Source organism: Akebia trifoliata, chromosome 7 (genome assembly GCF_017979445.1).
Source record: "Akebia trifoliata isolate Shusen 1 chromosome 7, ASM1797944v1, whole genome shotgun sequence".
Taxonomy (NCBI): Eukaryota; Viridiplantae; Streptophyta; class Magnoliopsida; order Ranunculales; family Lardizabalaceae; genus Akebia; species Akebia trifoliata.
In genome coordinates, this window is record NC_141381.1 from 30,256,817 (window position 1) to 30,282,119 (window position 25,303).

The 25,303-nt window shown below is 34.9% G+C and overlaps 2 protein-coding genes across 4 annotated transcripts; one reads left to right on the plus strand and one right to left on the minus strand.

The window, feature by feature from the left end:
• Nucleotides 1–3,121: 3,121 nt before the first annotated feature.
• Nucleotides 3,122–8,139, minus strand: LOC147398939 (Pyridoxamine 5'-phosphate oxidase family protein). 2 transcript variants are annotated; one of them, XM_086448310.1, is made up of 6 exons: nt 7,698–8,138; nt 6,600–6,635; nt 6,260–6,461; nt 3,760–3,838; nt 3,472–3,589; nt 3,122–3,309 (listed from the first exon to the last, which is right to left on the minus strand). In XM_086448310.1, exons 1-6 carry the CDS (start codon nt 7,859–7,861, stop codon nt 3,285–3,287), a joined length of 624 nt encoding a protein of 207 aa, XP_086304436.1. In that variant the 5' UTR covers nt 7,862–8,138; the 3' UTR covers nt 3,122–3,284. The 2 variants fall into 2 exon arrangements, with proteins under 2 accessions (XP_086304436.1, XP_086304437.1); XM_086448311.1 differs by lacking the exon at nt 3,122–3,309 and having other exon boundaries at nt 3,374–3,589; nt 7,698–8,139.
• Nucleotides 8,140–11,443: 3,304 nt separating this feature from the next.
• LOC147398940 (alpha-N-acetylglucosaminidase-like) lies at nt 11,444–25,303 on the plus strand. Of its 2 annotated transcripts, none has more exons than XM_086448312.1 (19): nt 11,444–11,890; nt 12,098–12,171; nt 13,925–14,136; nt 14,290–14,411; nt 14,724–14,812; nt 15,472–15,566; nt 16,360–16,441; nt 17,366–17,472; nt 17,615–17,645; nt 18,759–18,876; nt 19,230–19,277; nt 20,441–20,549; nt 20,927–21,030; nt 21,477–21,575; nt 22,029–22,139; nt 23,733–23,977; nt 24,339–24,576; nt 24,681–24,759; nt 24,854–25,303. In XM_086448312.1, the coding sequence occupies exons 1-19, from the start codon at nt 11,657–11,659 to the stop codon at nt 25,108–25,110; spliced, it is 2,454 nt and encodes an 817-aa protein (XP_086304438.1). In that variant the 5' UTR covers nt 11,444–11,656; the 3' UTR covers nt 25,111–25,303. The 2 variants fall into 2 exon arrangements, with proteins under 2 accessions (XP_086304438.1, XP_086304439.1); XM_086448313.1 differs by having other exon boundaries at nt 11,447–11,890; nt 14,727–14,812.

Genomic DNA, 25,303 nt, shown 5'->3' on the forward strand with positions numbered 1-25,303 from the left:
TGTAGCGCAAAAAATACAAAGCATTATTTACACAACATTATGCCCACAGTGAGACTCAGATTTCATCACCACTTACCATCACAGATAGGTCCAATATAATTTGGGCAAATATGATTTGATTTTGCCATATGACCAGTCGTTACGTAACGTGTGCAATCAATGCAGGTAGAAAGCATAGATTTGAAAAAAGACGGGTTATCTATCCTAAACAAAAAGACTATAAAATGGGGTAAAAACCTATAGCGAAAAGATATGTCATTTCAAACTTGAATCAATTTTTTTTTACGTTATTAATAATTTGAGTGTTAGAGTATTTTTACAAGTATACCACTGGTGCCTCGAGAGTTCATATAAAAAAATAAAATTAAGAATCAAAATCTAATTATGAATCTCTAGAAATATTGTGGATTTTTGTGTCCACAAGATCATGGTTGCAAAACCCATCAAATTGGATATCTTGAAAGCTATGTATTCCTCTTATTATATTTTTGCGTGAGAAACCATAAAAGAGAGGAAAAAAAAAAAAAAAGGATTTTGCAAAGGTTGATTGAGACCACTTTCTTCTGTTTGGATAAGCAAGGTACCAAAAAGGACAGATAGACAGCTAAACCTTCTTCAGTCTCTTGTGTTGTAATTTTCTAGATTACATAATAAGAACTAAAAAGATTAAAAAAAAAAAAGTGGGCGAACAAACTCCATGAAATTTTGGTCAACAAAGATCATCCTGATTCATGGTTTTTAAACTTGGTGTTTCGTCTCGTCTCGGATGAGTTTTCCGATACGTTTGAGATGTCTCGTGAGACAAATCAATAAATTAAACTGTGACTTGTAAATCTCGATCAAAAAATGACTTTGTGAGTTGGTCTCATTCAACTCTGAGATCGAGTTAACTCAGACGATACATCTCGATCTCGGACGAATTTAAAAACCATGTCCTGATTAGCTAGGATTTGAGTATTGTTCATCAAAGCTAATCACATGGGTGTAAAATGCTGAAATTCAATAGCTAGAATCGGTCTGTAGGTCCACCAAAAGGTGGGTCAGTGGCCCAGAAAGAATGTACAAAGTACATTGCATTTATGAGATGTAGTCCATTATTGTCCAAAGGAGCCTTTAATTTAGAAAATAAAAAACAAAATTGTTACTGTTGTTAGTGCTATATATGGGTATAGTAATGCAAGACAAGTCCATTGAGGTTGCAACTGCCAAGGTGTATTTGTGTGACATTGCGTGTGGTTAATTAAATAATCAAAGAGTGTTGGCATCTTGGCACGTGGGTGGGTTAGACTGATTAAGTAGGCTTCATGGTAACCTTCTCTATGTCTAACAAAGCTGGCCAGCTTTGCCTTTGAGTCCCCATCATCATCAAAGTCATTCATCCAAGAATTTGGGTCCCCTAAACGAATCTTGTTCCCCCATGTCACTCTTATCATACGTCATTGTGATTAAAAATGTGTTATATCCTCTTTTCTTATCTCACTCTCCTTATTTCGTGTGTTTGTTAACATCTTTGAAGTCTGAATGAAAGTCGTTCATCTTTAAAATTTAGACTTCAGAAATTTTATTTCAATTGGTTTCATTTTAGATTTTAGATTTCATAATTGAAATTAAGAAGTTTTGAACCAGTGATTGGACGATCATTGGATAAAACTTCTAAAGTTTGATTATTAGTTTCTAGACTTCAAATTTCAGAAGTGTTACCAACTGATGACACACGCCTTTGGCCTCGGTCTTCTGTGGAAGACTAGCAAAACTAACCTAAATGCTCTCATCTTACAACTGTTGGTTTCTGTTAGCCTCTTAGAGAAGACTGAATTCAAGGAATGTATGTTAGCAGGGGTCAGGGGCATCTCATATAATCACCATTGAATCTTATTCACGAGTGTGGGTCCAATCAGGAACCATCATGTGTATACTACAGATTGGGTTCCACATGATTTTGGAATATTCTACTAATATATCAGGTGGATCCCATTCTGTCCTGTGGAATACTGTAGCCTTGATTGGGCTCATGTCACATGAAAATTTTACCCAAAATATCTCAAAAAAACATTTATACAATAAAAATAAATAAAACTGTAGGACTAATTCAAGGCAGTTGTTCTTGGACGTTAAATCAACAACTAAAGATTTGATTTTCTTCCATTTCCATCATGAAGGTCGGTCTAATGTTTAATAAAGCATTACAAAAGGAGTCCTGCAAGGACTCCATTTCTTACATAAAAACAAATTATGCTCTCCAACTTGCAAGACCCTTAATGGCCCTTATGATATAAGGATTTGAATGATTCCAAATATCTCTGTCTTCTACTTTGACCTTTTTAGTTGGAAATTTTTTGAATGGTAGGTGAAAGAAGAAATATGGTTCTTGGCCTCCCTTTGGATTATTCTAACCATCCGATATCTTTTAAGTCCATGATAGGGAACCGTCATCAAATGAGGCAAAACCACTTAGTATTACATATGGGTCTTCAAGACAAAGAAAGAAGCGAGTATTGTATAGTCGCATTTGATGTTGTGCATGCTGAACTGTGCATGTAAGCAATTTTCTTGATTGGTATGTGTGATATTGCATATATCCCGGGATTTAGACGAGATATGACGATCTAAGAGGCCGGTTGCCTTGCCCTTGTCATAATGTAAGAAAAAAAAACATTCTTGCCTAAAATTTCTCTCTTGAACTCTTATTATAGCTTGATTTGTATGATTGCATTTGATCTTGTCCATGCTGGGTTCCCTTAATGTTGAATTTTAATTTTCACTGACTATCTCAAGTCCTCTTAACTCACAATTGGACACTAAAAGAAGAATGAGGTAAATAGAAAGAGTTCGTGACGATGCCCCTGCTGACACATGCATCTTGACATGGCATGGGCTAGAACCATATTTATGGGGATGTACAGTTGTGTATCCCGAGAAAAAGAATCTATGATTCTAGAACATACATATGTCAGAGGGGGGCATCATCATTCAAATAGAAATCATTTGTAAAGCCACACAATAAGGACAACTTCCAAAAACATACCCCAATTCTTACATGAGTCTACACCACCATTGATTTAAAAAAACATAGCTCAAGGAATACTGCCAAAAATTAGAAGAGAGAGCCAAGTGAAAAATGTTTTATCGACAAATTCATTTCCCATTATGGTTTTAGAGGCACGAATAGTTACTTACAAGAATTAAAGATGTACAGATAAGTATATTATGTCTCACAAACAAATAATTTATATGATATACACGATGTTCAAATCAGACACACACATTGAACATAGAATGGATTCTCACACCATGGAGTTAAGTTGGTTCCTGCAGATAGCAGAGGCCCATAATTAGGGAAAAGGAATTAAATCAGCACAAAACAAGTACACTCTAATACTGAAATAAACTTATTTTATAGCTTTATTTAACCTCAATGAGGATATATATAGGACAGGACATACATTCATGGACATTGGTATTACTACTCACATTCTGGGACGCAGGTACTGAGCCAACGTGAGAGGTTTAGGACCACCATACCAGTCAATCAAAAATATATCCTCAATTTCTAGCTTGAAGACCTGGAAGTTGTGACCCTTAGGCCAGTCTGTCACTCACCACCACACACACACACACACACAAATGGAAGAAAAAGTTAGTATCGTTCCACCAAAAATAAAAAAATAAAAAGTGCAAAGAAACAGTTGTTACAAAGATTATATGTTATGTTCTAAACAGAAAGGAGAGGTGCTACTATATAGAGATTTATTTTCTTACCCTTCATCTCAGCATGTTTTGAAAACAAGGCAGATTCAGCAAAATCTGCTTCTTTGGATTTTATGTCGACCAACTTCAACTGAAATATCATAGAGAACAAGATTCAATCAAAGTTAACTGACACAGAAACATTAGCTGTTCTTAACTTAATTACACAATTATTTCTAGTATAAAAGATGGGTTTTCTAAGTCATTTTTATTTTATTTTAAGCAGGGTTTTCTGAGTCTATGATGCTCCATTGGCATAAATTACCAAATGGGTAAGTGATGTTGATGAAAAAGAGAGTATTTCTTTGTTGAAATATCACGTTAATTTTTCTTTTTTAAAACCATAGATTAACTTACTTTCTATATTCTTCCTCTTCTTATTATTAATTTCTTTCTTCTCTTATTGCTAGCATACAATATAATCAGAGAACTTAAAAATAAATTCAACTGTTAAATAGTAATACATGCAAAGAAAGTTGTTTAATTGATCTTATTCATAAATAATTTTATATATTATTTGGTATTTACATGGAGAAATATATTGAAAAATAGCATTTAGTTATATTTTTGCAATAACATTATATAATTATTTACTGCAAAAACTATTAGTTATTCAAATATAAAATATTTCTTTCTTACTAAAAATATAAAATAGTAATTTACATAATTGTAATTGTAGGATATTAAAACTCGGAATTTGAAACTTGAAATTTGGAAAGAATAATGCTGAAGTGACCTCAGGCTGGAACCTCATATTGTGCTTCTTGACGTGAAAGAGTGTGGGAACCATAGATGCTTTTCATCGAGATACAAGTGAAAAAGAACATATGGTTCCTATCCACTTTCATGTCAAGAAGTGCGATATGAGGTTCCAACTTGAGGTCACTCCAGCACAACTCATTTGGAAATATGCAAGGTAACCCTCAATTTTCTATTTCTCAATACTAATTATATATATATGTTATATTTGTTTAAAAATTCCAAGCATGTGAGGCTTATGCCTTATGCCTTAAGGGGTTGCTAGTTGAGCGCCTTGCCTTGCTTCACACTTCAATATCTGAAAACATTGTAAACAGGTATCCCAAAGCCTACTGAAGATTAGGCATATTAGAAATAAAAAACATTATCACCACTATATTTTATACGAGAAACTTATCTAGGAATTGCCGACTAGCTTTCAGCATAATCAGACTGAATTTCCAGGGTTACGTAAAAGAAATCTAAATTGGTGCCTCGTAGTATATTTCAGGAAAGTTATAGAGATATTGTATGTAAGAGGGTATTACTATGTTAAAAGAAACTATTTAGAACAGAGTGCAATAATGAATTAATCCTTACAAAGTAAACATTCAGCAATCACTTTGCTTCAGGGGTGGATTTACAGTGGGGGCACTTGCTCCCAAAAGAATTTTCAAAGTCCATGGACTAGTGAGCTATTGCAACAGATTTTAGTGGCAGATAACAAAATCTGCCACTATTGCCCCCACAATTTTTTTTCCACTCTTAACTGTCCCTACAAATATTATTTTTCACTCTTAGTTGCCCCCACAAAATTTTCTACTCTTGGTTGCCCCCACATGGGCAAAATCCTGGCTCCGCCCCTGCTTTGCTTCACGTTCTATGTGCAAGATACATTGAATGTTTCATAATAAACCTATAAAGAATAGTTGACAGTGTGAGATTTATATCTCCTAATACAGTTATTGGATAATAAAATACTTTCATTTGAGAAGTTCCTAATGAGAAAATCACTCTCATAAAAAATATTCCAAGAAACCGTTTTGCAAAGATGATTTCATCTAGGACATAGGAAATGTTGATCAAATAATGAGGTGAATATAGAGATATTGTATAACAAGGTCACTTAGCTTAAGTAAAATTGGAATATGAGTTCAATGAATTGATATCTACAATATTGGACCCCTCAAACACTCCAAAGTACAAGTGCATAGGTATGGATTAAGGATCCATATCAGATCTGGCTTAGTCATACAAATATACAAATTAAAAATAATATTTTAAGCAGTATCTTAAAAAGTTGAAAGCAATAATAAAATATTAAACATTAGAAAGGTATGCTATACTTGGGTTCTAGTACCTTAAGAATTGAGGGTTGAGCAATTTTAACAATTGGACCTGAACCAATACCCTAGACCTTTACAGTATACACATGCCACTCTAACATTGGTTAACATCGAGGTAGATGCTTGGATTTCTATGGTAGTTTTTATCCAATAGTCACATTGTTCTTGTGTGGTTATATCTTATATGAACTAATATATGATTAAATATGTCATATCCATGGCTGATAGCTTGACACCAATCAAAATATGCAATATCAAAGTAATATAGCAACGGAATTATAAAAGGAGTGTTCTAAACGGACATTCAAGTATTAGAAATATAAGAAGTAGAATAAAGGAACATATAACTAACAAGGAAAAAAGTCAACAAACCATGCCTAATTTCAGCTGAATATAAAGCAATGGTTATTTTAAAATTTTCAACCCACCTTTCCTGTAAGGGTGAGTTTAGCACAAGTGGGGTTCTCAGGATCTATCTTGCCACAAGATCCAATAGGGAACTCACTAACTGCTAATGAAGACCTCTGGTCCTTCAATGCGTTTCTTGCAGTAGGATCAAGAGTAGTCAAATAGAAGTATGGTATGCCAAAGCCATTATCGGGTAATCCATCACTAAAGGAAACTACATTCCTGAATGGAATTCAGATAATTTTGTTAATAGAAAATTCACTGATCGCCCATTGGCCAATTCTTGCAAAGTTGATGTTCCAAAGGTTTTCTTAACCAAATAATCAGTTTTCAAATCACTTGAAAAGTGGAAGAACTTACCCAAATGGAGCTTCTCCCAATTCAATTGAAATGGTACTGCACGAACAAAATAGCCATGTAAGGTCCGTAATAAACAAATTATTAATCACAATATAAGACTTTCCACAACAAAGTAGACTAGGCTGTGGTGCTTTAGAAATCTAAATCCGTTCCTTCACTATGGACTGACTTTTCATCAATGAGCAGACATGAGCAATACCATATCCATGTTCATTAATTTATGGAGACTCAAAATTTGTCTTATATATCTCTATGGCCCCTGCAAATTTATGGAGGACAAAAGGCTTCTCAAGTAATGCTGCTAGGCTATGCAGCAAAGTGTCGAGAAAGATCGAACCCCACAAGCCCAATCCCCAACACCTTCGAGTACAAATAGTATCTCACAAGAAAAAAGAAAATAGGAAATGGAGTAACATTGTTACATAGCTGCTAGGCATCCTTTAGACATATTGTTGCTTTGCATTTCGTTCAAATTACATATGTGGTGGAAGCTCTCTTCCTAGTGAGCCAAGTAAAAAATCTTTTGCTTTGTGTGTGACCATTCTTCCATCTTTCTCCGTTCAAAGATGCTACTTAATCGCATCTGTTTACATCATAGAGGTCTTACTCTTAAAGACTTTGGAATAACCTGTAATGTACTGAAGAGGGAAGGGAATCTAACCAAATAAAAATTCTTGAAATTAAAGACAACCATGTAATGGAACTACATAGATTGGCAATGAGAACAACAACCACAAGTGTTGGATCACTCTTTCCTTCAATGAGGATTCTTTTACCTACACCAACTAACCATCCCCATTACAAGAAGCAAGCTTGAATCTCTCTACAATAAAATATGTCAAACAAGTAGGGAAACAAAAACTAAAAAAATCAAACAAAAACCAATAAACACAAATATTTGACCAACAATCTCTACCAAGCAAACCAACCATCCTCCAAAGAAACTCCAATTTCTCAAGCAAGTAAGCATTTCTAAATATTTTAACTCACCCACCAATCCTCAATCACATAAAATTAAAAATTAAAAATTAAACAAAACCCATGTTATAAAATAGAAAATCAAAGACACCCACAACTCATAACAAGGGACTACTATACCTTAAGACCCCCCATGAATTCTCAGAGACCAACCATCGAGCAGTTGCAGCAGCATCTTCAGGATCTGGTTTAGATTTAATGAGAAGCCGTCGGCCTTGTATGGAAACTGAAGCATCAAGAACAAGGAAAACGATGAACAAATGAAGAGAAATGATTTTGGTCATTGTTTCTTTGCTTCTTAGTATCTTATTTAAAGAAATGGATAGATGAAGAAGTATATAAAAATCTAAGTATTTATAGAACAAGATTCTGTTTTACTGCGTAAGGAAACAAACACAAGAATGCGATTTGTGTGTTTAATGGGCGGTTTCGAATCGATCAGAAGAAAACGAAGAACAAGGGGTGTGGTTAGTGTGCTTAAAATTCAAACAATGACGGCTCTTCCAACCTCCGTGATTTGTCTTTCAAGGCCCATTCTTCTTTGTCTCTTTTAATTATAAATATTATCCTCCACAGCAGTACAGCTGGCTAGATATCCTTTATATATGGGGTGATCTCGAAATTAGAAATTTCTATCCACATTAGATACCCCTGTTTTTCAAGCTAATGACATGCACTCTTGACCTAAGTTTTGTGTTAGGAACTAAAGTAAACTGACCTAAATACCCTTGTCTTTAACCTATAGCCAAAATCCATGACAGTCATCCTCAAGACATTACCTTCTAGGGTAGACTACTTTTAAGGTGCTCAAAGTCGTCTTCAATTCATCATATTTAGTATTTTGTAGAAAAAAAACTTGACTTTTCTACCAAAAATCTTATCTTATTCATGAGATTTTAAGGTTGGGGGAGATAAAATCTTAAGATTAAAGATGATTTTACCTATAACTTTAACATTTTCAACATAATAACCTCTATGTTTAAATTATTTTTAATCTATTCAACCTCATCTTCAATCTATCGTTTTCACTAAAAAATTCATCCTTCTACTTCTCTAAAAATTATATTTTGTTCTTATGGTTGAAGGTTGAAGAAGATAGAATCCTAAGGTGAAGGTTAAAAATAAGTTCAAGGTGATGGTTTTGGAAGAAAAATCAAGGGGTTAGATAGAGGCCATGGTCGAGGGTGTTTAAATCGTTTACATTAATTTCAAAGAAGACGACCTAGGTCATCAGCTTGAAAACATGAGTATCTCAAATATTAATTAAAACATAGAGGGGCAAGTATGTACAAAAGTTAAAACTATGGTCTGGCCCTTATAAAACAATTAAAGGATAAAATTATGGCGTATATTCTTCATCGTAAAGTTAGTATTGAGTTTAGTCCCACATTTGACACTCATTACCTTATTTCTCACCTTACAAGCTCTTGGGGTTCTTTATTCATTGTCAATTGGTTTTGAGTTGAACCCCAAAATTTATCATAGTATCAAAGCGGGCCTTTTTCTCTTTCACTTCACCCAGTTTATATCTCCACGTGTTTTGCCCTAGTTTGGCCCACACGTGTGGGACGTGTTTAGTTTAGTTCTACATCTAACACTCATTGTCTTGTTTCTCATAAGCTATTGTGCCTCTCCACTCATTACTAATTGGTTTTGAGTTTAACCCCCAAACTTATTAGTTAAAAATGTCTCGACTCTCGAGTTTAAGAACCGTGAATCAAAAGTGATTGGAGATGGTCCCCTACATAAGCTTGAGTATAAAGGACACTGTGTTCGACACTAAACTGGCGTGGAGGTGTGCATAGAACCATAGATATTTTTTCTCGAGATACGAGTGAAGTCATATCCATTGCCCATGGTCTTCTATGAAAGATTAATGCCCCCATCCCCCACCATATATATATATATAGATAGATAGATAGATAGATAGATTTTTCCCTACATTATCTCGATGGTTTCAACTTGACTTGATTAGATATTGGGTGACTCAACCCCAAAAATGGATGGAATCAACTTGTTAAACAGATTGAATTAGGTCGATAAAGCATCGTGTCAATTCAAAAACTCGATCAAGTTACTCAATTGGGTATAATATTTTGTAAGGGAGTATAAAAAAAATATTTTTATATATTCAAAATTATTTATGAAATAATATAATTTCACATTACTTGAAGCATTTTGAGTTTTAAAAACTATGCTTGCAACTCTTGATTTATTTGGCTTTCAGTTAAGATATATAACATTAAAAAAAAATTCTTTATTTTATTGTCATTGATTAGAAAGACGAAATATTAGGAAAAATTAATTAATCGCATTATGGGAAGAACCAGTGCAACTTGTTACCAAAATCCACGGTTGAATAGAAGATTTGCAAGGAAAGTCAAGAGACTCTTGGAAAGAGGTTGAAGACGAGGGCATTTCAGTCAATTTTTGTTAGTCTCTGCGAGAAATCCATAGTCAATGAATATATCATCAATTTGAAAAATGTAGGGGGTATGTGTAAATTACCCATTGAAAATGATACTAGCATATCATGTATCATGTATCATGTTGTCGTGTTAAAATGGACAAAACAAATGTCGAAATTGTTAGGCAAAGTTCCAAAAAAATAAAAGAAAAAAAGAAAAAGCTATTATTCCTCTAAAAATGCCACATGGCACTTTATTTTTGAGTGATGTTTTGCTCACAAATTTTTTTTCGTCACAATGCTCACAAACTCTCCACTACGTGGCACGTGCAGCCTACAAGATTAATTTTGTAAATTTGGGGATGATCTCAATACATGAGGGCTAATGTGATTGGGTGAACCCGAATCTTGTGAGTGTTGTTAGCAATTAAAAAATATATATTTTGGAGTCCACAGATTTGATCTGTCCCATTGTAGATCCATAGAATGTAATTTTGAAGGATGAAGGAGAGAATATATATTATACTAGATAATGAGTTTAAACCATTTGTGATCTACTTGTATTCAAGTGTAGATTGCGGACAAGGGATAAGGGGGGTGTATCATCAATTTGAAAACATAGAAGAGTATGTCAAACATTTACCAGACTCCTATGTAGTTTAATTCAATGGCCTTTAGATCATAATAAATTGGTATTCAAGCGGGCATGTCATCGACTTGAAACACACATGAGGCATCTCAAACATTTGCCAAATTGTGGAGTCCTATCTTTTACTTCTCCGAAATGCCCATCTTGTTCTTGAGATTTGAAGGTTAAAATAGATAAAATCTTTTGATTAAAGAGGAAGGCAATAACGAATTTTACCCAAGAGATTTTAATGATGCTTGGGGACAGTTTTAAGATGAAGGGTATTTAAGTCATTGTTTACTTATCTATTTGAGTAGACCAAGATCAAGAGTATGTCATCATATATAGAAAATAGAGGGGGTATCAATAAAGGTGTTAATAAGGTGAACTGAATCCAATCCAATGAGAAATGTCAATCTTTAGCTGGGTGCAAGAAGTAAATGGGTATATTGAACATTTTAGTGGTGTGCAAATAGCGCTACCCAAAATAGTATGTAGGGGTGTGGGTCCAATTCATCTAGTATACATGTCGACATCTTCGTGGAAAGAGCATCGAATATTTTGTCTTTGAGAAAACGGCATAATTATGCCATGTGTCAGCCTTGTAAGATTCGCATTATTTTATAAGAAAAATACTAAAGGGAATTCCGATAACAGTAGCACCGAGACTGAGAGTACTCGAGTTTGCAGAAAACCATAGATTCTGTCCTCGAGATACGATTAAGTTATATCTTGGACAGACGATGGTTCTCTGCACATACATTGGTGGCTCGAGTGTTATTTCGAGTCACGTTACCAATATTCTTTCACCAACTAACTAATTGGCGGTTGGTGGCGCTCGAATTTTCAATTTTTTTTTTCCCGAAAAAACCCCCAAAAGAAGCAGAAGCCGGCCTCGTATTTGTCCTCTACTCATAGTTTTACTCCACTGGAATCTGCTTCTCCTTCACCTTTCTCTAAAATGCGCACCTATCTTTCAAATTCCTCTACTCTCCATCAACGTCTAGGGCTTCTTCTGAAACCATCTAGGGTTTTTCATCCGCCATGGATTCTGCATTTCCTGCCATTTCTTCCACCTTATTCATTCTTCTCATCTGCTTCGCGTTCTTCTTGGTTGCTCGATCATCCACCATTGGTGTTAATCACATTTCTCGGATTCTCGAAGTTCAAGATGGAGAGAGAGCTCCTTCTTCGATCCAAGTAGCCGCCGCTAATGGCGTTCTTCGTAGACTCCTTCCTTCTCACTTGTCAAGCTTTGAATTCGAGATCATCTCTTTGGTATTACGCTTGAATTTCACTTTTTTTTAGCTTGTTTTATTATATTGGTGATTTTTTTTTTCTCTTTTGGGGTTGTAAATTAAATCTACTTTACTTGGATATATGTAGCGCAATTAGTTGTAGATTTCGATTTTAGAGTTTTGCCAATGGAAGTCCGATTTTTTTTTTTAAATCTATTTAATTCTCTCTTGTTAATTTTTATATTAGGATCGATGCGGTGGGAAGTCTTGCTTTATGATTAGCAACCATCCCTCTTTTGGTAGAGGGGCTCCAGAAATTCGGTACGCTACAGTGATTAATTTCTTTCATGTCAGCTTCTAATTATTTTTAAAGGGCATATATTTTAATTAGTTGATGTTTACTTAGAACCCATAGGCCAGAAATTTATGAAAGCTAAGACATCTTTAAGTATGGAAACGATCTTAGTTCTTTTTTCTCCATGCCAATCTTGATTTGGAAGTGGCAGCTCACCGTTACTCAGGTTTAAATGATAATTTCTATTTATTTTAGTGTGGTTTCATGCAAATGTGATTCTTGAATAGAGAAGGAAATTTGAGGAATAGCCTCGGTAGGAGATCAAATGAAGGAAAGTTGATTTGAGATTGTTTGGGCCTGCACGATGATGACCAATGATGAAACCACTTAGAAGGAGTTCTATTGATGCAAGTTGAGATTTCTAGGAAATAGGAAGGCCCATAAGTTAGCTGGATCGAATTGGTAAGAAAAGGTTGGAAAACACATGCCATGATGAAAGATATGGAGGTAGATAGAATTGAATGGTGAAATTAGATTCATGTTGCCCACCACAGTCAGGGGTGGAGCCAGGATTTTGCTCATGTGGGGGCAGCCAAGAGTAGAAAAAAATTTGTGGCGACGATTAAGATTGAAAAAAATAGTTGTGGGGGCAACTAAGAGTGGAAAAAAAAAATGTGTGAGGGCAATAGTGACAGATTTCTTTATCCACCACTAAAACTTATCACAATAGCACATTAATCCATAGAATTTGAAAACTCTTGTAGGGGCAAGTGCCCCCACTGCCGCCACTCTAAATCCGCCCCTGACCACAGTATTGGTGATAAGGCTTAAGTAATGATGATGATGATGATGATGTTATTCTTGAAATCCACTCACATAGCTATGATATATTCTATGACATTTTGGTCTAGTCTTGTCTCTCTTTCAATGATGGGATCAATCTTTGTTCTCTGGGAGGAAGAAAATCCTATGGAGTTTTCTCCCCTTTGCGGTGTGCTGGGGGATTTGGTTGGAGAGGAACACCTCATGTTCCTAGGAGTGGAATCCTCATCTGAGGAGCTCATAGGTAATATTCTAGGGCTGTTATTCTTATTATATTTGGAGTAAACTCTATTTAGAGTTCAAAGATGTTTCTTTGAAGAGTTTGTCTTTAGGAGGGAGTCTTTGTGTACAAGTTAGTTTTTCTTTTGTTTCCTTTGTTCCAAGGTTGGTCACCTTAACTGCCTCGTGTACATACCTTCTTTTTTTTTTTTTTTGGATACACGGGTTTCCAGACTTAGTCCACCTATTCCCAAAGACACCCCTTCCAACACGTGCCAAGTGTACTGACCACTTAAAGCACCAGTGGATGGACAACGAGGGGTTTTGAACTCAAAATCTCTTTCTTTTGATTAAAATTATACTAATAAAAAAAAATCTATGACATTTTAAGGTTTGGCCTTTACTTAATTTTGGTACTTCACGGCAATGTTGACCTTCTAGCGGGTTTTTTTTTTTTTTTTGGGTTAATTGGTGAGGTCATAGGCAATTCACTCATGATTTATTCTACAGCATTTTACTTGATTGTTGCTCAATTTCTGTGCTACACCATAATCTTGGCATCCTGGCAATTCAATATTTGAGGAATCTTGAAGGTGGATGAATCGAGAGTTAGTCACATTTTTAAGAATTTGACTATTTTAATCATTGTTAAATTCTGTTATGATATTTTCCCCCCATAACCTGATATTCCAATCACGTAACTAACACATACAACTATGGATTTGAACAATTAAATAGAATTGGTGGGGCAAGTGGGGTGGAGCTTTCTGCTGGTCTACACTGGTATTTGAAGTATTGGTGTGATGCGCATATTTCCTGGGATAAAACGGGTGGTCCACAACTATATTCAATACCTAAACCAGGCTTTCTCCCACGTGTTCAAGCTGATGGTGTTTTGATTCAGAGACCCGTTCCTTGGAATTACTACCAGAATGCTGTTACATCTAGCTGTAAGCTACTATCTTCAAATGACTAGTTATTTTCTAATTGTGTTCTATAGATTTTGAATATTTACATTCTTGATGTTCATTTGTTATTAGATTTTGATGTTTTGAGATTTTCTGTGAGAGTGTATACAATATTATGTATTGTACTTTGAACAGATACATTTGCTTGGTGGGATTGGGAGAGGTGGGAAAAGGAAATTGATTGGATGGCTCTTCAAGGTATCAACATGCCTTTAGCATTTACTGGGCAAGAAGCTATTTGGCAAAAAGTGTTCCAGGTATTTTCTTTTCCTTGTTCTCTTGTTCCCTTTGCCTGGAAAGAAATGCCTCAAATAGTATTCCTCTTATCAGAATTCCTATTTTGCTCCCATTTGTTTCTCTTGGAATTGATTTGGTTGAGACTAATATCCACTTCTACACTTGTTGATACTGGTTGAAAATCAATGGCAGATGTAGCTTTAGACAAAAATTGAATGGAGGGACATGATTCATTCAGCTGACCCCAAAGTTTTGAAATAAAGGTTTGATGATGATATTGGTGGCCTATCAAAAAGAAAACTTACAAATTTTCATCGTTGTCAATTTTCTAGCAGAATTTTAATATTAGCAGCTCAGATTTGACTGATTTCTTTGGAGGCCCCGCATTTCTTGCATGGTCACGTATGGGAAATTTGCATGGGTAAGCTTGCAAGTTCAATATTTTCCTTATGTTGGTGGAGCCGTTTTAATTTTAGACATGAAATTTTTTGTGTTCCAAATGTTTCCCCAGCATGTTCGCTTCTGTAGAACAAACTGACATTTCAAGCAATCTTTGATCTTATCAGATTCAGTGTTCCAAATCTTCTAAAGATTGCAAATCTTATTGCTAGCAGTCCTGTAGTTCAAATAACATCCAAATTGGTTAAAGTGTTACAATCTGGATTAGAAAGAAATTTAAATAAAGACAAATTGATGAACAATAATAATATGAAAAAGGTACGGCACTACTGGAAGGTTGGGGTTCCCATAGTAGAGATGTTGGGTATTTAATGGCAATAATTATCACACTGAGTAGAAATGTATACTGATATGTCTTGTAGACATGAACAATTCCAAGTTATGTGAGAACAAACTCGAGATGTGAGCTAGGTTCAGTGCAGAGACTGATTTGAGGGTGATTGCGACACTACACATGAGCAAGTAGGCTCTCGTGATAGATATATGAATGACCTTCGAACATATATTTTGATAACTACGGGGATCTACTTTTCATCTAATACTCCAAATCTTTATTCAGAAGAGGTTTCTAGCTGATTCTTTTCTTGTCCTCTACCGATACATACCATTATTGGATGACAGGTGGGGTGGACCATTACCAGATAGTTGGCTTAATCAACAATTAAGCATGCAGAAGAAAATTCTTGCCAGAATGTATGAACTTGGAATGACTCCAGGTACCAATTCTAATTTGGAATTCACTTCATGGTTGAAAAACCTACTTTGTTACTGTTTTTCATATATCAATGGACGAAGTGTTGTTCTATGGATTTTAACACTACTATACATTTTTTACTCTTTGATCGGTACTGTGAATCATGATCGCTTACATTAATGCCACTTGGTTTTAATTGATATGTCAGTAGAGAGGAGATATCCAAATCATTGCTTAAATAATAAATCCTTAATATTCTTATGGTCCAATCTATTTAGAGAGTTTAGAGGCTTATTTTTTAAGGATTTATTTTAGATGGGATTTGATTGTAATGGGAGAGGATTAGACACATTCTATCTTTATCTTTCTTCCTTTTTAACCTTGTTAGAGAGATTGCAGTCTCTAGAGGTTGGTATTGTTGAACTCATATGCTTGTAATATATCTTATCCTCTATTAAATTTCTCTATTTATACAAAAACTATTGGGCAACCTTGTTCATAACGTCATATTAACTTAGGCTACCTTGGTCATATTTTTTATGTCATTTCCATATCAAATACGAACACCCTTCATCAACTACATCTTTTTGTTTGAATGCATATGCTCTTATACCTTCATCTTGTGAAAGTTTTGAACTCAAGAGTATCCCTAAAAAATATATAAATTGGTTGCCTTCTGAATATAGTTTCAGAAATTCATTTTCTGTAAGGAAAACATTTATTTCATTTACTTCTTTTCTTTTTGATATTTGTGCAATGAAATATTCTTAATGCTATTCTTTTTTCTTTTTTTGTTTTGTTTTGTTTTGTTTCAGTCCTTCCAGCTTTTTCTGGAAATGTTCCTGCTGCATTGAAATCTGTATTTCCTTCAGCAAAAATCACACACCTAGGAAATTGGTAAGTAGTTCCATCAATTGCCTTGACATATCGTCATCATTATCATCATCATCATCAAAACTGTATCCTGAAAATTCAGGCCGGCTGAACAAATCTTGTTCCTCCAATCAATTTTTTGTTTCTTATGTTAATTCAATTGTGTTTTATATCGTCTCTCGCTACCCCAATCCACATTCTTTTTGGTTATCCTCTCACTCTTTTAGAACCTTCAACTTGTACATTCCTTTTGAGACTGTAACCGGCCTTTGTTGCACAGAACCCAACCATCTCAATTAACTTCCCCTCACAAATGTTTTCATTCCTGATTTTTTCTACATATCCATTCAACATCCTCATCTTTGATGAACTCAACCTATGAACATCATGTTTCTTGATTGCCCACCATTCAGGTCCATAAAGCATGGCCGGTCTTATTGTTGGCTTACCAAAATTTTCCTTTCGTTTGATTGGAATGTATTGGTCACATAACACGCCTGAAGCAAACCTCCACTTTAGACATCTAACTCTAATTCTATGGAACATCCTCCTTAATCTCTCCACCCTTATGGATAATAGAAACAAGGTAACGAAAATGGTCACCCAAGGGTATTCCTAACCTTCAATTCTTACTTATCCTTCCTCTCTATAGGTGTCATTATTGAAGCTGGACTCCACATACTGCTTGTTTCAACTTAACTAAGGCCCTTCCCAAAGCAGGTTCCAGAATTCTAGTTTTATACTGATTCCCTCCCTAGTTTCAACTAAATAACATATACCAAGGGACTTTCTCTCGAGTATGAACAATTATATCATCTATAACTAGAGCAAACTTATACGGACTCAAAGGCAACATGATCGTAGCTTATTCTTGCTACTTGGTTTTGAATCTTAACAATGACTTATTGTATTTTCAACATTATGCTAATTTTGTTCTCATTGAATAAGGTTTACGGTGGGTAGTGATCCTAAATGGTGCTGCACTTATCTTCTTGATGCAACCGATCCCTTGTTCATTGAAATTGGGAAAGCATTTATTGAGCAACAACAGAAAGGTGTGCTTCACTGTTGAAGTGTCTTTGTATTCTTCCTTCTCCTTCTTTAACCGACCCAGAGCACACACATATATGGCTTTAATCTAAAGAAATTTCTCAAGTCAACCATCTGTGACATTCAGAACTTTTTCTTTTTGGACAGAATATGGTAGGAGCAGCCACATATACAACTGGTAAAAAGTTTCCACTCTTCAATTCTTGTGGTTCCTTCTCCAAATAATTTTTAGTATTGTCATCTGTTTTATCTATAAAGAGATCAAAAGAGAATTATGAAGTATTTATTGATTAAACAATATTAAGTTATTTCAGAATCTATCAATATTCTTTCTGAAATTTGTAACCGTTATGTCCATGAGTTCATGCAAGATGCCGATGAAAAGCACTCTGAACTTCCTATCCCATTTATGGCCGCATAGTGGAGTTCTGAACTTAGCTGATCATCAATTTTGTTGAGCATACACGCCCTCGTGTTTAAATCCTTGTTCGTTTTTGTCATCTTTATCCTGCCATATTAAATAAATAGCAAATGGAAGATGCCTTCATATCATTAGGTTGTCCCTTGCCATGTTCTGCAACCAGGACATCCATGTGCATATGTATAACACTGCATGATTCTCCTTAAGATTCACAATCTTCTTTCTGTGTTGAGAAACTCTTTGTTTCTTCCCTCCATGTTTGCAGCAACAACTGTTACCTCCATTCAAGTTTGCCTCAGGTGTTTAGCAGTTCATTCTGATAATTCCTTATTTACTTTGTAATCCTAATTTATATGCTATTTTAAAAATATTCTACACGAGAAACTATCTTCTATATCTAGAACAATTTACAATATACTTGTTCTGCTTCCTTTAATACTTCAACGTTTCAACTCTCATGCATGCTTGTTCATTTGTTGGTGCCATCAATCACATGGTAGAGCATGTTATGTTTGCTTGATAAGCAAGCATGATCATAACATGCATTTAAGTTTGCATTTAATGGTATGGGGATTTGGAAAAATAGTATGACCAATAATATCCAACTGTGACTTGTGTTTCAGGTGTTCTATTATGACTAGACCATTTTAGTTTGCCTCTTTTTATCAACTGAATCAATTCAGATGATTTTTATACCAGCAATTTTTTGTGTTCAGGTTGCCCAACCCATATAAGTACAAAACTAATATCTTAGAGTGTTCAAATCGAAAAGTCTCTTATTTCCCTTGGTTCTGATGCCATAGATTTTTCAGTGCGAATTTTGGTAATCTTCCTTTGAATGATCTTTTGAGATTCCTTTTGAACTTGCAGTGATACTTTCGATGAGAACACTCCACCTGTAGATGATCCAAACTACATATCGTCCTTAGGTGCAGCAATATTTAGGGGAATGCAAAGAGGGGACAAAGAAGCAGTCTGGCTAATGCAGGTGCAACTTTGCAAGCGTAAAGTTTTATTAATTATTTAGTATTGTAGTTTGATGACCATTTTCAGTGAATACAACGATATTTTCCCTCATTTCATTTGTAGCCGGTTGATCATAAAATTAAGTTGAACCACTATTTTGTGTTGTAATACAATTTTCTTTTGTAATTGCGGAAATTGTTTTCACTAGACATTTTCAATTGAGTTTTAGTCACAATTTCGGAATACCCCACTACCACTGAAATTTATGACTGTCTTTCATATTTTACATAGATGATTTTGTCAGTAATATGTTTTGAACCAGTATCACTTGTATTTGTTCACAACATTATAACTAATCTAGCTTTGTTTTTGTAGGGGTGGTTGTTTTTGTATGATCCATTTTGGAGGCCACCACAAATGAAGGTGATACCTATATTGAACCATGTATCGTGGCCAGTTGGTCTGTTTTAGCATCGCATACAGTTTCTTTTTTTTTGTTGCTTTTCATGTTGACCTGTTAATATGCATATTGCTATCATGTTAGCATCTTCATTGCTACATGACCCTTTTTTTTTTTCTGTCAATTGTTTGAATATACCTTACACAACTCTAATTGACAAGGATCTAGGTCCAAGTTGATAAGACTTGAGCACTTGGTATAACCAATAAAATTTCAGAGTTGTTTTTTCCCTCAATCTGCTAAACTTGTAAAAACACTAGAAAAATATGAAGGAAAAAAAATTAGGATTCAAAACATATCAATCACAAGCTCAAGCTTCATCAAGATAGAATGAGTTGATTTTTCAAAAGCTCAAAAAGTACTTTATAGTCGCATACAGTCACTCTTAGTGACAATTTATGATGCAAGAAAAAATATCCCTGCTATGTAGCAAGAAGCATGGTGTGAGTTATAAGTTTGAACTTTGTCGAAGCCAGGTTTTCTTAGTGAAAATGTAGGAGAGTATTACTGCAAGGTGCCAAGCCAACAACCCAAAATTCCATGGGAACTAAAGCCTAATACTCAGCCATGAATTCAAAAATCGCCCATAAGACTCTTTCTTGACAAGTAATTAAAATGAAATAAAGCCCTGAAATTCAATTTAAGACATACGAAGCTGATTTGAACCATCCATTTAAAATAGCCTAAATATAATATTTAAAAATGATTAAATTATCCCAACTCACATCACTACCTTTATAGAAAAACTTCAAACAATTTTGAGGTCCAAAATTAGAATCTTGAGAAAAGTTGTTAGATAGTTGTTGATCTCGGATAGAAATTTATATCTTAGATTCGTAGTTGATGTTTTCTCAGTTAAATACTTAAAGTCAAGAGTCATTCCTCTTGGAAGGTGACTAGGATCTATGGATCCACTGAGACTTGTAAATTTCATACACCTCCCACCATGTAGTCGTTATGTCTTTTGGTGTCAAACCACATTCCATTTGTCAAAGCATATTGTTTTGAACCTTTTGATTGCTTTTTTTTTTTTTGAATCTTTGATGTGATTCTATTGCATTTTTGTCATTTACTGGTATCCTTATGCTGTTTTCCTGATTAGTCATTGGCTATGCTTGTCATTCAGGCACTTCTACATTCGGTTCCCATTGGAAAGCTGGTTGTCCTCGATCTATTTGCTGAAGTGAAACCTTTATGGAGTACTTCAGAGCAGTTTTATGGCGTTCCTTACATCTGGAAAGTTGTTCATTTTTCCTAGTTGTGAAGTTTTATGCATTTTTATGATCTCAACCACTGTAAACATCATCATCACCACTACCACCATCACCATCACCATGATCATCATTATCATTATCACCAGAGCCTTATCCCAAAGATTTAGGGTTGGTTGGGCTTGAACATAAAGAATGCAATAACAATGGTATTTAAGTGTAAAACTTATACATACCATGGGAGTGAGCCTATAGCTCAATTGGTTGTCATCCTGGATGCAAATCATTACGTTGCGGGTCCAATCCTAGCTTACCCACCACTAGAAAAATACAAAATATAACTTCTAGAAGGTTTTTTTTCTTTCTTTCTGGTCTTAATAGTTTGTGGTGCTGTTTTTACAGGTGTATGTTGCACAATTTTGCTGGTAATATTGAGATGTATGGGGTTTTGGATTCTATAGCGTCTGGTCCTGTTGAAGCTCGTACAAGTGAAAACTCAACCATGGCAAGTTTTCTAACTACACTTTTTTGTTTCAAATAATTTCTCCCTTGTTAAGGAAGTCCAAAGTTTTTTTTAGCTTTATACTCATTGGTTGATTGGTCCGTTGTCTTTATACAATTGAACATTTGTCTGCAAGTTTTTATTGCTTTTATTCTAGCTTTCTTTGTATTGTTAGGGTCTCCCCCCCCTACATGCTTGTATGACTAAAATTCCACAAAAGGTAATAAGAAATATCAGATAGACCTTAAGATAATGATGGGGAAGTTCTTTGTTTTCATTCAACAATGTGAACAAACAAATGAGTTTTGAATGCATATCTTCTAGCATAACTTTATATTATGTTTGTTCCTTCACATCTGTCAATTATTTTTAATAAGGTTTCTATTATGGACATTATAATTTACTATTTTTCTTCATGTTAGCTTAATATTGTGTTTCATTGTGCGAAGGTTGGTGTTGGAATGTCCATGGAGGGTATTGAACAGAATCCTGTGGTATATGATCTTATGTCTGAAATGGCATTTCAACATGAGAAACTTGATGTAAAGGTAAATTAAGTTTCCTTTTTTTTCGAACTTTACTTTTTTTTTGTATTTGAAAATCAAACTAAAGTTGGAAAAATCAAAATACCAAAGGATTCTTTTACTTAAAAATCATTTCATTTTTATGGTCCTGCATTTCTTTTTTTCTTTTTTTGGGATGAGATAGTGGTTGATGTTCTGCTTTATTCAAAATAAGTTTATTTAAGTAGAATAATGTTGTTTCACTCCTATGACATTATCATCTTCATTGGATCTATCTACGTCATAGATTCTGGCATCACTGGCATGATAGATGAGTGAATTTTGAATATCTCTACAACATTTGCTACTTTGATTATGTTGCTTCCATGGAAACAATTTTGGTAGATTATAGAATTATAAATGTTGTAGGGCATGTGTGTGTTTGGGAGGGAAGATTATTATCTTGAATTCTGTAATCTTTTCTCATCCTCCTTTCAGGTGTGGCTTGATCTATATCCAAGGAGACGTTATGGAAGATCTGGTCCCTTAATACAAGATGCATGGGATATATTATATCACAGTGTATACAATTGCACTGATGGTGCCTTTGTAAGTCCCTGACTTCTTGACTTATTACTTAGCAATCTCAGATTTCTTGTGCATTTATTCAGGTGAAGGCATGCCATCTGCCAAATTCCCAAAACAAAATGCAATGTATAACAAGCAAATGTTGTCATGTCATCCATCTTGTCAACTTGTTGGAGGCATGTGTTGGTTGTGACCATCTTCCAAGTGAACAGGACTAAGTAGGAGAATAATATTATCTTTTCAGCTGTACATAATGACTAGAAGATCTGTTGCTTAGTAAAAAAGTTTGGAAAAAGATTCTGTAGATCAAAACAAAATTTTGAATTCTACTAATAAATGATTCTGTATATCTCCAAGCTCGACTTGGTGAAGTATTTCAAAAATATTTCAAAAACTTGTTGATTTAGTTGAGTTCCATAGTCTTGAAAAGGTGTTATCTAATTATATAAAATGATGTTAGAAATATTAATAGCATTCTATGCATTTATTGTCATGGCTGCTACTATTCATAGTAGGAACACATTCCGGAAGCCATATTAATAGCGAAGGTGCCTGGTACAGCCAAGCCACTCTTATCTTTACCTATCTTGATTATATAAGGAAAGTATTACAGAGAGAATAGAATTGTTGGGTTACTTCAAGGGAACCCAAGTCCTCCAAATAGCACACAACAGTGTGAGGTAAATCAAGCTTGCCTTTCATTATTCATTGCACTCCTTAAATAGAAACTTGTACAACGGTTATCTCCAAAATAAAGGGAGGACTCTAACAAAGAAGAAAAGACTTCAACAATGACTCAAAACAGAACATAAAGACTTTTACAAAATATAAAGACTTCCACCTCATCACGTGTAGAGCAGCTGCACATGCTAAGTGGTAAGGCTTGAGGAGAGTTGATCCCTTGACCTAAGGTTCAAATCCTGTTGAACCCATCTTCACCCCCATTTACCACTAATCCCTTCCTTGCTTCGCAAAAAAAAAAAAAAAGAACAAAGGATTTTTAGAGACATCCCTCCACCTTATGCAAGAAGCAAAGATCACATCAGAGTGTCTAAGACTTGGAATCTAAATACCTTCTGAAAGGGACTTGTTAGGTTGTGACTTGTGATTGATGTTCACTGATGCTTAAGCTTCGAACAGTTTGAATATCAATCAGATAACTGCTACATTTACATCAAAATAAGTTAATTTCACTTCTGCCATGAAATTGCAACTACCTTTATCAATTTATTGGTGTAGTCTCTTATCCTGGATAGTTTTATAGAGTGCTAAATCAGTTCTATAGTCTAACACCATGACCTCAAATTATTCTTTTTTTTTTCTTTTTTTTTTTGTGGAAACTTGATGCCTATAGAATTGCGACTTTAATATTGGCGAACTGAATATAGAATATTGTAAAATTTTCTCCCAGAATTTTATTTTGCAAGTGTAATGGTACAAACAACAAAGAATGCATGTATGAGTTGCGAGTAGCCATGATATGTGAACTACTACCATCTTTTATCTTGGTTGCTCACCTATGCATACCATTCAATATCCATAAATTGTGATTAACTATGTCAAATGCCAAACCAATTCTCTTATGAACCTTTACTATCCATGATGTGGAAACAGGATAAAAATAGGGATGTAATAGTAGCGTTCCCAGATGTAGATCCATCCTTCATCTCAGTACCGGAAATATCTACAAGTGGAAGAAACACACTTTTAAGTGAAACAGTATCACGAAGAGCATCATTGAAGGAAATGACCGACTCTTTTGATCAACCACATCTATGGTATTCAACCGCGGATGTCATACGTGCATTAGAACTTTTCCTTGCAAATGGGGATGAATTATCGGAAAGTCATGCTTACAGGTCAGAATCCTCAGGTTTTGCTACTCTTACAAATATCTTAACTGCAGCTCAATATTTCATGGACTCTTCTAAAAGGGTAAAGCGCATGTGTCGCATTCCAGCACTCCATGGAGGTTTCACTGTGTGTATTTAACATACAATTTTCAGTCATTTTTTTATATAGATAAAATTATTTTATGGGATAATTAGAAAAAACGGGGTCGAGATGACCTACCAATTACAGTGGAGTCATAGACAATCTTATCCACTATCCTTACATAATAAATCTCACTTAAACAGAAGTCTTCGAAAAAGACACCCTTAAATTCCTTGAAGAATTTCCTCAAATGACATCCATATGATCTTTTCTTGGTCTCCTCAGGTATGACCTTGTTGACCTCACACGACAAGCTTTGGCAAAATATGCAAACGAAGTGTTTTTAAAGATTATAGAAGCCTACAAGTTGAACGATGTCCATGGAGTTACTTTCTACAGCAAGCACTTTCTGGACCTTGTGGAAGATATGGATATTCTCTTAGCTTGCCATGATGGATTTCTTCTTGGTCCTTGGTTAGAAAGCTCAAAGAAACTTGCCCAAGACCCTGAACAAGAAAAACTGGTATCCTTTCTTACTCATCTCTAATCAAAGCTCAACAAACCACTTAGCAAACTAACATACTTGACATCAAACACAAACCAAATTATCGATTTTATAATGCACAGTTCGAGTGGAATGCAAGAACACAAATAACAATGTGGTTTGACAATACGGAGGAGGAAGCCAGTCTACTTCGTGACTATGGTACGGATTAAGTCTATTAGTATTGTATATGTTGGTTATTGGTTTTGCATCATAGCTTGAAATTCTTGGTATCCAATTCTTCACTTTGTTCTAGGAAACAAGTACTGGAGTGGACTCTTACGAGGTTATTATGGGCCTCGAGCAGCTATTTATTTCAAACACTTAATAGAGAGTTTGGAGAAGGGTGACGGGTTTCGGTTGAGTGATTGGAGAAGAGAGTGGATCAAGCTCACAAATGATTGGCAGAACGATAAAAACATATACCCATCAAAAAGTACAGGTGATGCTCTCAACACCTCACAGTGGCTATATGACAAATACTTACGAAATCTTGACATTTATGATCACTAAATAAAGCCATGGTGAGTTCCTTTGTTGCTCTTTTTCGTGTCACCAACCCAAACAAGGTTGCATTTCCAAATATGAGTTGCAGATTTGCAAATTCTTTAGAAATGCTAGAATAAGTATTTTGGTGATGTAGCAGAGCAATGTACTGGTTTTGGTGTATTGTTTCTAATTGTTCATGAGAATTCTATCTTGGTAA

What these genes read in the sequence shown, in the direction of transcription:
- LOC147398940 (XM_086448312.1), top strand. Translation starts at nt 11,657, where the DNA reads ATGGATTCTGCATTTCCTGCCATTTCTTCCACCTTATTCATTCTTCTC. An exon ending in AGAGGGGCTCCAGAAATTCG is followed by an intron (nt 12,172 to 13,924) that starts GTACGCTACAGT and finishes ACAATTAAATAG; the next exon opens with AATTGGTGGGGCAAGTGGGG. An exon ending in TTATGGCGTTCCTTACATCT is followed by an intron (nt 20,550 to 20,926) that starts GGAAAGTTGTTC and finishes GCTGTTTTTACA; the next exon opens with GGTGTATGTTGCACAATTTT.
- LOC147398939 (XM_086448310.1), bottom strand. Translation starts at nt 7,861, where the DNA reads ATGACCAAAATCATTTCTCTTCATTTGTTCATCGTTTTCCTTGTTCTT. An exon ending in AACTCACCCTTACAGGAAAG is followed by an intron (nt 3,839 to 6,259) that starts GTGGGTTGAAAA and finishes ATGATATTTCAG; the next exon opens with TTGAAGTTGGTCGACATAAA. An exon ending in AAAACATGCTGAGATGAAGG is followed by an intron (nt 3,590 to 3,759) that starts GTAAGAAAATAA and finishes GGTGAGTGACAG; the next exon opens with ACTGGCCTAAGGGTCACAAC.